Raw genomic sequence first — 12,588 nt, forward strand, 5'->3', positions numbered from 1 at the left:
TGTAAGTGTTGTGTGTGCGTGTGTGTGTGTGTGTGTGTGTCCATAGAGAAGGAGGAAAAAAACGGATTGCTTTTCATTGGGTGTTCAGTTAAAAAATCTCCTTATCAGTCATTTCTCCGTGCAGGCTGCTCCACGGGCTGATTCATAGCACGCATACTTACACTGGTATGTCAAGTTAGGCTCAAGCAGATACAGGCTGTGATAGATCATTATTGGGGAAATGAGGAAGAAGCTGATGAATAGTTTGCATTTCCACCACCCATGGGACTATTAATATGAAATCTGTCAAACCAATCATCGGCATCAGCACATTCCCAAGCCGGTCAGCTGTGTTTCCTCACCGTTTCTTCAAACACGATGATACAGCAAAATGCAAAACACCTTGAGTGATTCAAACCGCCGCAGCCTTGCTGAATCCACCCTCCAGTCCGACCAGCAGTCGCGTCGCCGTTGTTTCTCTGTTGTTTTTTTTGCTGTCTGATTTGCCTTCTTTGGAAGTCGTGTATCAGATCTGAGAGGGAAATGCAGCGAGATGTTGAGGAAATGCGAATAGATCAAGGGGAAGATGAGTGTGGAGATGGAGCTGTAGGGGGTGCTGGAGAAGAGGCGCATCGTGATTAAGCTGTCTGTAAAGGAATGAAAAAGAGAAACAAATCCTTCAAAAATGCATTCCCATTCCCCCTTTGTCTGTTTTTCCCCTTCTTAATTGACTAACAGTGTGTGCAGCGGAGAGGAAACAAGATCTTGACATCTTCAAGGTGCTTTGAAGATGTCAAAACCTTGAGGCCCTGGAGGATCATCAAGGTTCCCTCTGTCCTTTCATCGCACAGTGTTTCTCTCTGCCCCTTGCTCCTCCTCCTCCTCCTCTTCCTCTTCCCTTTCAGCTCGGCGTGATCAGCAGGAGCTCTCTGAGGCTGCCTGATAACCCTGATACACACACAAGCCAACTGCAGCCTCGTTCCGGCGCTTCCTCATTTTCATTCCGCTCTCGCCAGCAGCATTTACCTCGACACACTCTCGCACACTGCAAGGTCATGTTGAAATATTTCGGATGGAAATGCTCCCCGTATTCCAGTGCTGCTCTTTCTCGGCTGTGGCTGCTGCACAGAATTCCAAAGCCAAAATTTTCTTTGTCTTTGAGAAAAAGGAAGGAGAGCCTCTAATGAGAAGATTACACAAACTTTTTTTATTTATTTTTTTTTGGCAACTCAAGTCTGTTGTCAACTTACTGTTGTGTGAGAAGCTGATCAGCAGTTTCTGCTCTGTGAAAAACATCTTTTTCTTTCCTTTGTTGAGTAATTATAATAAGATTCAAGAGATTTTTTTTTTCTTAACCAGCTTTCTTTTCTCCTCAGATAAAAACCTTCCTTGGTGAAAATCAGTGCAACAAAATCAGAAGTCATTACAGTCATCCGGATTTCCCCCAGCCCCATACTGCTGAAGATCTCTGATTGTTTAATTGAACCTCAGTAACTCAGAGAGATGCCGCCTTCCTCAGGCACTTGAGTCTGAAATCAGATGTAATTGAAAATGTATCACAAAGCAGAGCACTCTCTCTCTCTCTCTCTCTCGTCTACAGTGGACCCCCTGCCTGCTCCACTGATTGACCCACAGGAAGAAAAGCAAGATGAGCTAACCTCTGGATAAAAGAGCACAAACGTAACGGTCTTACTCCTAACGTTCGCCGACAGCTGCAGCAGATTAAGGGCTGCTAAGCAGTAGTTTAGAAGCTGTAGTGTTTAAAGAGCAGCCGGAGCTTATTGTCAGTTACCTACCAGTCCCTTCATTTCAGTGTTGCAGGCCTGACTGCTCCCAGTCATTGAGAGAGTTTTTTTTTTTTTTCCAACTTCTGTTTCCAGAGATATGTTCGCTTAAGGGAAATGGCCATTAAAATGTCATTACCACTACACTAAAATCATTTTTAAAAAAAGCACTGGTTCCCACCGGCTTCCCTCCGTAATGGGCTCAATACATTCCCCCAGCACCAGGAAGAACCCTAATGTTGTGGAACACAAATGCTAATCTCTCTGTAAATATCACTCAAATTCACTCGCCCTTCTGCTTTTCAGTCATAATAGCATGGATTCATTCTGCTTTGCCCTAGCAAATTGAATTAATTCTCCAGGCAAAGGTGTTATGATTCTTCTAAGCTTCCTAGTGCGTGGGCTGTAATGGAGATGATCCTGGCATTTCCACTCAATCCAAAAGCATTTCACTCACCCTCTCCATTTTGTTTCTCCTGCTGTAGTATCTCAAGGGTACAACGGCGTATTAGGGTCATTGTAGAGAGAAAGAAATATATTTATAGAGCTGGGGGAGGTGAGTAATATTCCGAGAAAAAAATCAGAATTTCCAAGAAAATTAGAGTCAGAAATTTACATCAATTTATGTGGTGTGATGAGTGGGGTTGTTTTTTTTTTCTTTTTAATTAAATTTAGGAATGTATAATCTCAGAGAATATTCAAGTTGTGTTGTCTTAAATTTACCACTTTAATCTGGGAAATTCTGCTTTTTTTCCCCTCCGAATTTCGCCCTCCTCCCCCAGCTCTGTAGTTTATTTATTCATTTATTTATATATTCATTTTTAAGTTACACTAACCCTAATATGCTGTCCTATTCATATTCATGTCTTCAGAATCAGTATTGGATTTCGGCGTGCACGGGAAGAGTGGGTGGAAAGACTTGCAGAGGGCCAGTCCATAACATGAATCAATTGATTAAGTGCCCGAGAAGCTGGATGCACTTCGCCATTTGAGACGTCCGAGCCTCTTTACAGAATGAGATCATCTGCTGAGCAGTCCATCAAGCTCCACTCTGAGAAACTCATCCTGGACTAACTTAGTTTTGATTTTGATGGAGGGAGGGAGGGGGGAGGGCTCTCAGCTGTTATCTGTATCCTGTTGCGCTTCCACACGGATTCCTCTCGTTTATTCTGACTCCTCAACTGCGTCTTATATTCTGTCGATCCCTCTGAAGCATTAATCACAGCCAGTAGCATTTTCTCTTACACCGCCATTTGAGCACGCTCAATTAATAGCCTAATCACCGCTGTCATCAGCGCATGGCCATATTGTGGCCTTGGCCAAACACTGTGCCCACTTTATGCAGCACCAAAGAGTGGTGAGGATGTACATAAATTTGCCTGCGATTATACCGCTCATTAACTTACTGTACAACCTCTGCACTTATTTACTCAATTAACTTGCTATTTTAAGTTCTGTTAACATTAGGTTTTTATTTTCCTTTTTTTTTTTTTTGTTTTAAATACTTAATCAGCCATGAATAATGGAGAACCGCTGCGAGCAAAAGCCACACGTTCACCTCTGAACGTCTTGGCATATGGAAGGTAAAGCAAAATAAATGCACATAGCTAATGAGATAGTGGAATCAGTGAAGTTGTTGCCGCGGTAGGGGGCAGATAGCAGCGTGTCAAAGGGACCCTGTCTGCAAATGAGCAGTGACAACCAGGAAGCATCCCTGGATGGGCAAGTATGGACAGCAGGGCAGCTTCTGAAGCAGGGTCTCGGAGCTGTGTAGAACAAAACCGCAGCAGAAGATTTACTGGCAGACAGAGAATTTGTCTGTAATGGTGCTGTCTGGTATATGTACTCTGTCTGTTTCTCTCTCTCTCACCCTTGTTCCGTGCCTCTCTGGCAGACTGTAACTCTGTAAATGACTTTGACCTTTCCTGGGACTGAGGACAGGAACCACAGAGGGAGAGCAGAGAGATGGCGGGAGATGAGAGTAGAGTAGGCGGTTGACTGTAATAAACTCGAAGCAGTGGGCGGCTGTCAACACTAATAGATGAGGGAGGGGAGGGGGTCACCGGGTTGATGAATACTAAAGGTGCCTGAGTCCTCAACAAGTGCTCTGTTCTTTACCAGGCTGATGTGTGTGTGTGTGAGATCTGATGCTAACAGCGTCACCACACTACAGGCAGAGAGGATCTTATCGATGACTCAAGGAAAATATGAGTTATATGAATATAATGTTATTCAGTGAGCTGTCAGGTATTGAGAGAAAGGCAGTGTGATTTGATTGGATGGGCAGAAAGCAAAAAACTTGCGAGTCATGGTATTTTTATTAAGTAGTAAAAACTGTCTTCATGAATCTTCTGCAGTCTCCTCATGGTGTCCTTTTTTGTCCTGTGTCTATAGGAACGGGGAAAGATCGGCGTGATCTTCAACGTGGGAACGGACGACATAACCATCGAGGAGAGCGCGGTGATGGTGAGCGACGGCAAATACCACGTGGTGCGATTCACTCGCAGTGGTGGCAATGCCACACTACAGGTGGACAACCAGCCCGTCATCGAACGCTTCCCCTCAGGTAGGAACAGGGCTCCGAATCTGGGGGACTAAGGGAGGGAGGGAACTATCAGTGTTTTATTAGAACGTTCTCAGGGTACTGGGTAACACACTGGAGAGAGAATGGAGGTGCTTTTGGGAAAAAAAGAATATTATTATTCATTAATTCATCCTCGCATGTTCCTATAAAAAGGTTTTTTTATAGAACATTCTGTAAGGGCTCTGGTTTATTTATCATGACATTCATATTTAGAGCGTGCCCGCATTATTCTAGGTGATTAAGTCAGGTTCTGGTCTAAAAGGCAGGAAGAGCCAAACAGCCTTCCTCAGGCAAGCAATCTCCCATCTAAGAGCATCCAGCTCTTTGCAGTTAGTCTGCCATTGTAGCTCCTGGCGCTGTGAAAGCACAGTGTTGAATCGAGGCCAGTGCAACGTGAATATGCCAGTCAGGTACGGGTGGTAAGCACGGGGGTTTTAGGCAGGATAGAGAGGGACGACACTCACACGTTAGGAAACTATGTGGAGGTGTTTCTAAGTCATGCCTGGGCTCCAAGGTAAACACAGACATAACATCATCACACATACAGACTTTAAATGAGGGCAAACACCCGATGAGTCACTGCTGGGAGTGTGCTAATTCCCCCAGCTTGCTGTTTCACCATAATCGTGGAATTCTATTTCGGCCCGAATTATGAGGTTATTTTTGGTTGTACAGAAGCACTCACTTAATTTCTCTCTCCATTGTGTTTCCTGTTTGTTCATGGTTGTTCAAAGGAGGACATTTTGTGTTCCCATCGTGAGTTTGCATTCGGTAAACACCAGGCTTAAACCCAGCCTCTACTGCCTGCCTGTGTTAGGTATCAATGATCACATGGAAAACTGATAAACTGAATACTAAAATAGGTTCTGGTACATTCATATTTCTGGAAACAATTTTGCCCACCAGTGTTTTTACTCTGCACTGACGCTGTCCGACCTGTAAATCTCCATCCCTGCTAAAGTCAGCGTGTTCCATCTCCATTGTCTAAAAGCACTGTCTGTGTATTGTCATTGTTTCAAACAGCAGGGAGAGCGTAGCTAATGTGGCCATGATATTTACTCTAGTTGACATATAGAGCAGTGGGACTGTGACATTCTCTGTCACAGCAGTGATCCCGTATTTTGAGGCGGCGTTGTGGCATAGAGAGAGGCGTATTCTCCCGCTCATCCATCAGCACAGCGAGGCCAGACTGAGGGGCATGCATCACAGCCAGAAGAGGAAGCGCCCTGTGACAGTTCACTCTTTTCAGTTGTTATTATGATGGAAATGCAGCCCTTTTCGCTACAGCACGAGCTCCAAAGAGGAGCCTTCAACTAACAATAGAGCTAAGCGCTTAGAAGATAACATCAGAGCAGCCTGTTAACACAGGCAAGTGAGTGTCATCATCTGAATCTATGTTGTGTTTCATCAAGAAACATTAATGCACAGCCCATATTGTATTCTTTTTATTCCTCTTTCCTTCCGCTCTTCTTGCTGCTGATGTTGTTGTTGTCTTCATCAAACATTTCTTTCCTTTTCCTCTGCTGATCAAGAATTGAAGAGTGTTATTTTGTTGTTGTTTGTTAGTTTACTTGATGAGTTTTGTGTTTGTCTGTCTGGGGGGGTGGCTGGAGATCGTCTGAAGTTTTAGGAGCGTATAGGGGGCTAAGGGAAGGAAATGGATGAAAAAGAGGAGTGGTGGCAGTGGTGGGGGGCCTCGCTCGTTGGTTTGTAGAATAGCTTTGATTCATTTATGTGAGCTAGATACACTCAAACTATTTTGGGGCGCCTGCTTTGAAGGCTCCAGCACGCGCTTTGAAGGTTCCAGTCATCATCGTCTGGTGGGACGGCGTCCTGGGGAAACAGCAATGTTACACATTAGGAAAGCAAAAACCTCGGATGAGACTCAGGCACAAAAGGGCGGAGGAATACGTAGGGGAGAGATTGAGGGGGATGGAAACTTCCTAACTGAGACAGGAGGTGTGTGAGGAGACGAGAGTGACGTTATATTTTGGAGAAAGGAGAAAGACGGGGAAGCTCCCTCGTAGAAACAAGTTCCTGTAACCCAGATCGGCCATTTAAACGTCTTCTGATTCTCTAAACGGGACAAAACACTCCATACTCACAATTCAGACCTACTTAATTTCCTTGATGCTTATATTATTCAACATCATTCCCATGTTGTCCCAGTGGAACACTGAAAACATCTTAAAACATCCATGAAGCAAGATTGAGAATAAAACATTACAAGCTGTCACACTTCCAAAGGCGTATTCTTCAGTTAGTGCAGGTGCCAGATTTGTCAGGTTCTTCTCACAAAACAAGGATTGTTCCGACCCACATCGGGACGTCTTGTTGGGATGTTAGTGCAGTTTTGAACCCTGCTGCTGCTCTGTGCTCTCAGAGTTACATGTGGGATTTATCCTCTTGTAGACCATGGCCTAAAAAAAATGGATTCCCAGAGGAGAAGGACAGAGATGGTAGAGGTAGAAGAGAGAATGCAAATCTGCTACCTTTCACAAGAAAGTCTTTGGCAGGTTATCTTTGTGTAGCTTTTTCTGACACATACACACATATTGCTGCACTCTATGATTAGGGCCTCAGTCCAAAAGATTTGTCAGATTCAGATGTGTTGGAATTGCTTTCTGCGCGAAGCCTCCATTAAGGCTCAGGCTTGCCAGCAGCAGGCTTATAAACAGAAGGCCATAGCGAGGTGATGATTTGGAGAGACAGGATGTTGACAGCAAACATGGCCGTCACGGGTCAGGCACATTCAACGGCAAAGCAACACGTCTCCTGATGTCCCACAAAGTGATGTTTGTAGTCCTCCGGGAACGTGTGTCTGTGGGTGTTTTGGTCTGTGTCTGATTCTGTGTGCGACAGCGCACACGTCCGTCTCTGTGCACGACATAGTGCATTGCTTTTTTGTGTGTGCGTGTGTGTGTGTGTCTGTGTGTGCATGTATGCATTTGATGGACAGAGAGCAGACAAAAAGTGTCAGAGGAGCGCCCGGCCAGCTAATCCAGTATGTCAGGTGTCCCCGGTGGGTCCTGCAGCAACAGTTATTGGCCCACCCTTCCTCCCACATTCCCAAAATGGCAGACTGGCTCAATAAAAACATCCCTGTGTCGCACTGAGCACCTCAACCTGGCCACAGATAAACAGGCAGATGTTAGCCGTGCTGCCATACGGACTATAATCGTACCATTTCACACCCTCTTCCTTTTATTTACTGGTCATCTGCTGTGACAAAGGTTGCATACTTGATGCGGCTAATTGTTTAGTCTGCAGTGGTTTATTTTCAATTTTACAACACTGCACTGAAAAATATTCATGTCCGATTGGTTTTATTTTTTAATAAACATATTGCAATTACAGAGGGGCCTCGTCAGGGGCATACACTTAGGACTGAAAGCTCTAAAGCTTCTGGTTTGTTATTACTTGGTGACCAGTACAATATGGTGGCTAAGATTTTTTTGCTGCTGTAACTTATAATTGCTATTTATGGTCACATTAACCACTGTCCAGTACAAGCTACATACATCTATCACCTACTGTAACAGTAGCTCATGTAGGAATATTCATAAAGGCAGTGACTGAGTAACTGAGTGATGTCTGTTATACAGCATAATGTACCTGAAGCTTTCTAACATTAGCCACTGTCACAGTAAGACTGTATTGAAAGATGATGCGTTTAATGACCTCAACTGTTCATTTGTAAAAGGAAGAATGTGCCACTTCTTCTTTCAGAATCTTGACTTAACGATTTAATTAAAGTATCTGTAACATTAAATGCTAATTTCACAAGATTATTTTTCTTGTGACACTCTGAACATTCAGTCAGTGCCGTTATGATTTTCCCAGAATTTGCGTGCTAATCATGCAGTGTTGTAAATTAGTTTTACCTTCGATTTTCCGTTGCATGTCCATGAACTATTGCTTGGTTGATATTTTGTTATTCTATAGCCATCAACAATCGATCACCGGCAATATCAATTCCAAATATTCAGAATAAGCCCATACTAGTCAAATCCTGATTGTCATTTATAAATTTGCCTCCATTTTATTGTTTTATGGACTGTTCCCTCTCTCATTTCTCCAGCTCTCGAACTGATCATGGTGCTCAGACACTCTGTTCGGGGAGGGGGGGGGGGGGCTCAGATTTAGTAAGTGTGGGCCTTCTACAATATTAATCCCCCTCTTATAAGGAGCAGACCGCCCTTCCAGCAGCTGCTGCTTCAAAAAAAAAAAAACAAGTAGGAGAAAGAAAGAGCTTCAAGGGAGAAAATCTTGTTGTCGTGAAGAGAGGTGTGTGTGGTTTCCAGCGTGTGTATATGGCTGTGTATGCCTTTGGCTTGGTGTGTATGTTTATATATTTTGTCTGGCTGTTTATGTGCTGATATATACATACATGCCCACTTTTATTGGCCTGTATGTATATGCATGCACTGTACATACATCCACATTGCCGTGCCCCCTGAGCTTTAGATAATCATTTTGCATTTACAGCTGTAGTTATATTGTCACCATCGCTGCGTATTGGCTGTGATTACCATATTTTGCTGCCTCATATCATTACTATTTCTCTTTCACTTGCCAGTATTTACAGACAGTAACTCTACAATAAAACTGTCACATTGCTTTAGTTTCTGACAGAGCTGCAGTTGAGCAAAATTAGAAAGATGAAGTGTAGGTTGGGAGGAGGGGGTAATGCATGGAATGAAGGGTTGACGGAGGGGGAGATCGAGGAGATGAGAAGCAATAGTCCTCTACAGCGAGTGCCGGGGATGTATTGCTGAAAATAACAGAGTGAAGGAGAAGAAGGACGAGAAGAGGGAGAGATAGAGAAGGAGGAGTTGGATGGGAGAAAGAGAGACGAGATCCAGTATGCATGCTGGAAGCTATCTGCTGTCGCTGCTGTGATGGATGAGGCTTTGCATGTTACTGAAAAATAAGAGCTTCACAAATTGGATTGCATCACAGCAGGGAAGATTACATATAGCCTGTACAGTATGATACAGCACGTGCACGCTCCTCACATGGAAGCACACACACAATCCAGTAATTTCATAACAAACACACAAATTACTTGCTACTTGAAATGCACTCAGACAGGACAATGTTCATTTTGAGGAGAGCAACACACCGCTTAATACAGATCGTAAATCAAAGACGGAAACAGAAAGAGCAAAGATAGACAAAGAGAGGGCTATTGTCATTCCCTGTTTTCATTCTGTAAGGCATTTAGAGGATCCATTCAGCGTGAAGGCTGACCATTAGAGAGAGAAAAAAGGGAAGTAGAGAGATGTGGATTCACAGAGGAAGACAGAGATTCTTTGTGCCAGCGAGGACAGCTCCAGCTCTTCCGACTGAGCTGTTAAGATGTTCTTACTCCTCGGATAAATGGTCTTAGAAAAGGGGTCAACAAAGCTCTTGGCTGCACTCTTTCCTTCCTCCTACCCCCTTTTTATCATTGCCTTTATGTCTCCACCGTTTCTAGATATCCATCTTTGTCTTTGCGACCTCCACACTCAGAGAGAAAGAAAACCAACCGTGAATAAGCTAGGAAGATAAAGAGGCAATGGTGAGGAGGGGAGGCTGAGGCAGCCCAGAAGATCTGCTTTCCTCTTCCCTTTGGCAAAAACAATATGAAAGCACTCAGCTGAGCCAGTTAAAATGCTAAAAGTAGGGAAGAGCAACAGGATTAGGACAGGAGAGGGGTGCACTCTGTGCAAGACAACACAGTCAGACAAATGGCTGGAGGCATATGGACTTAAGCTGAGCGTGGACTAGATTTCACTTCACTAGCTCGGGCCTCCAAGCAAGGAGTATCAAAGAAGCCCTGTGTGACTTTGATGGTCCACCAAGCAGAAGATGCACACAGCACAGTGTGGCCTCATGTCCATCTTTACTATCATATTGTTTGGGAGGAACACTTCAGTGTACTTTAAGCTAGGCTCGTTTATCTGTTAGCTTGTAGTGCTTTTTGTCGTTAATGGCACTTAAAGTAATTGTGTTACAGCAGCACCAGGCAGTATAGTCAAAGTCCAACTCATCTACTGAGTTAATATTACAGCATGTAGAAGTCCACATACCAGCAGTGGAAAGTAACTCAGAGCATTTCCTTATGTATAGTAATTAAGTCCAATGTTAAATGTGCAATTTTTTAAATTTCTGCTCCACAACATTTAAGGTAGAAATGTCGAGATTTTTCCTCCACTACACTTTTTTGTAATTTTTAGCAGTTTTTAAAGTGACACCCCTAACTGCTCGAACTCTTAGGCCACTGATCTGATATGATGCATGACTGACATTTGTCATCGTTTGGATTTTTATTTTACTGGAATCAGGAAGCAGAGCAGAAAAAAATTCTGAAAGAGTTAATTGAAGTCAGCCAGCTTAGTCGCTTGTCACTGGTGACAGCTCCACCTCATTCTGTGGGTTCTTATTGGGCCTCTGGTGCTCTGCGGCTCCTTCTGATTGGATCTTGCACAGTTGGAAGGTATCTCCAATAATTGGCCTGTGGCTATGGGATGATGGAGAGAGAGAGAGAGAACAGAAATAGTGAAGAAAGTAATGATGAGGAGAAGGAGACACTGTTAAGTAGTGCAGAGCAGGAGAGGGAAAAGATTGCTTTGGGTAATTAGAGAAGTGACAACTTTGATTTCCACATGAGTTGGAGGGGGGGGGCTTTCTCTGGCTCACTCCGACAGCCACCCTCGCACAAATCCACCGTGGCGGAGATGAAAGGTGGTGAGGATCCTGTGGTGGTGAGGATCCTGTCGAAGTGAGAAGAGAGAGGGGAAGGAATGAAACCGAGCTGTTGGATTGATAACTGCTGCACAGATGAAAGATGAGCAGTTAAAACAGTGAGATATCATCTGTTTCAAACGCATGCCGACACGAGCAGTAGGCGATGTATTTACACTGAACAAAGGAGTGTGGTGGGTAGGGTAAATCGCTTTCTTTTCCTATGCGATTCACACAAAGAAGCAATCTTTGGCTTAAAAGAGTTGGGGAGAAAAAAAAAAACGCAGCAAAATCCGCCATCTTATAATTTAAATTTGATCCCGTCTTGAGTCACTTATTGATTATTTCAAGTTTCTTCTTTCAAGACTTTTTTTTTTTATAATTGTGTAATTTTTTCTTGATTTTAGTGCAGAATTCTCTTTAATTCTGTCACCGACACCCTAGGAAATTATTAAAACTGTCAGAAACAAGTTGAAAGATCTATTTTACTGCACACATTTTATCGCTTTTTTTTTTCCTTCCAAGAAAATAAGACTTTTGAGATTTTATAACAGACCAAAAAAAAAAAAAAGACTTTTGCAGAGATGCATTTGGTAGCACAGGGTTACAGTACATGGGACAGTGGTTTCTTCTCCCCATCTGCTCTCAAAAACACCCAGTGGATATGAGAGCAATCCATCTAAAGTTACCTAATGAAAAACAGAATGAGGCTAGCCTGACAGAGAGAGGTTTCTGTGAGAGAGAGAGAGAGAGCGGGATGGCCGGTGGCCAATCGTCTCCAATGTAATCTCCATTCTTGTGGATGGATTTCCGATGTGGGTGTCCTGTACAAGGGCATCTGGCTGCCTGCAGAGCTACATGATATACAGTTGGCTCCTTGAAGAGTCCCCACATACACACTCACATGTAGTCACACATATGAGCTGATATGGAAGGAGACAGAGCAAGACAGAACAGGGTGTGATTAATATGCTAGATTATCAGCACACTAGAGTCTAACTCTCCCAGACAGACAGAGAAACAGACATTCTACACTCCCAGCACGCCACACAGGTCTCTCGCCCGTCCTCCACCTCGCTTTGTGTCTCCCAGAGGTGCCAGTCAATCAGCATGTCCTTGCCCTGCCCCTAGCACAGCAGCTGTGATACCTACATTGGATGGGGCCCAGCATGGCTGTTAATCCAGCCGATGCTCCAGGCGCCAAACTCTGGGCGCAAGAGAAGGAAAGACAAGAGTTCTGGCTTCCAATGTGGAGAAAGTGTTTCAGGGTGGAACGGTCTGAGCCTCAGGGGGTCCAGATCCGCAGGCTTGTTGGCTGGGCAAACATACGCAACTAGTGTTGGTAAGTGAGGACCAGCAGCTGATGTTTACATGCACACAGTCTGCTGGGCTGTGGCTCATACCCTGGCTTACATCTTATTTAAGATAAGCTCTTTATTTGTACTATAATTAGAATACACACACATTTCCCCCCCATATGTCCACCAATTATGCAGCATGGTTTGGGAATAG

General features: G+C 43.9%; 1 protein-coding gene across 1 annotated transcript in view; it reads left to right on the top strand.

Moving 5' to 3' along the window:
• The window catches only part of nrxn2b (neurexin 2b), a 511,829-nt gene that overhangs the window by 465,777 nt on the left and 33,464 nt on the right, over window positions 1-12,588 (top strand). The window contains exon 18 of the mRNA XM_041030969.1: window positions 4,158-4,329. Coding sequence (XP_040886903.1) covers window positions 4,158-4,329 — 172 coding nt within the window. The remainder of the gene's footprint in view (window positions 1-4,157; window positions 4,330-12,588) is intronic.

The sequence above is a fragment of the Toxotes jaculatrix genome, chromosome 23, assembly GCF_017976425.1.
Source record: "Toxotes jaculatrix isolate fToxJac2 chromosome 23, fToxJac2.pri, whole genome shotgun sequence".
In the NCBI taxonomy this organism is placed as follows: Eukaryota; Metazoa; Chordata; class Actinopteri; family Toxotidae; genus Toxotes; species Toxotes jaculatrix.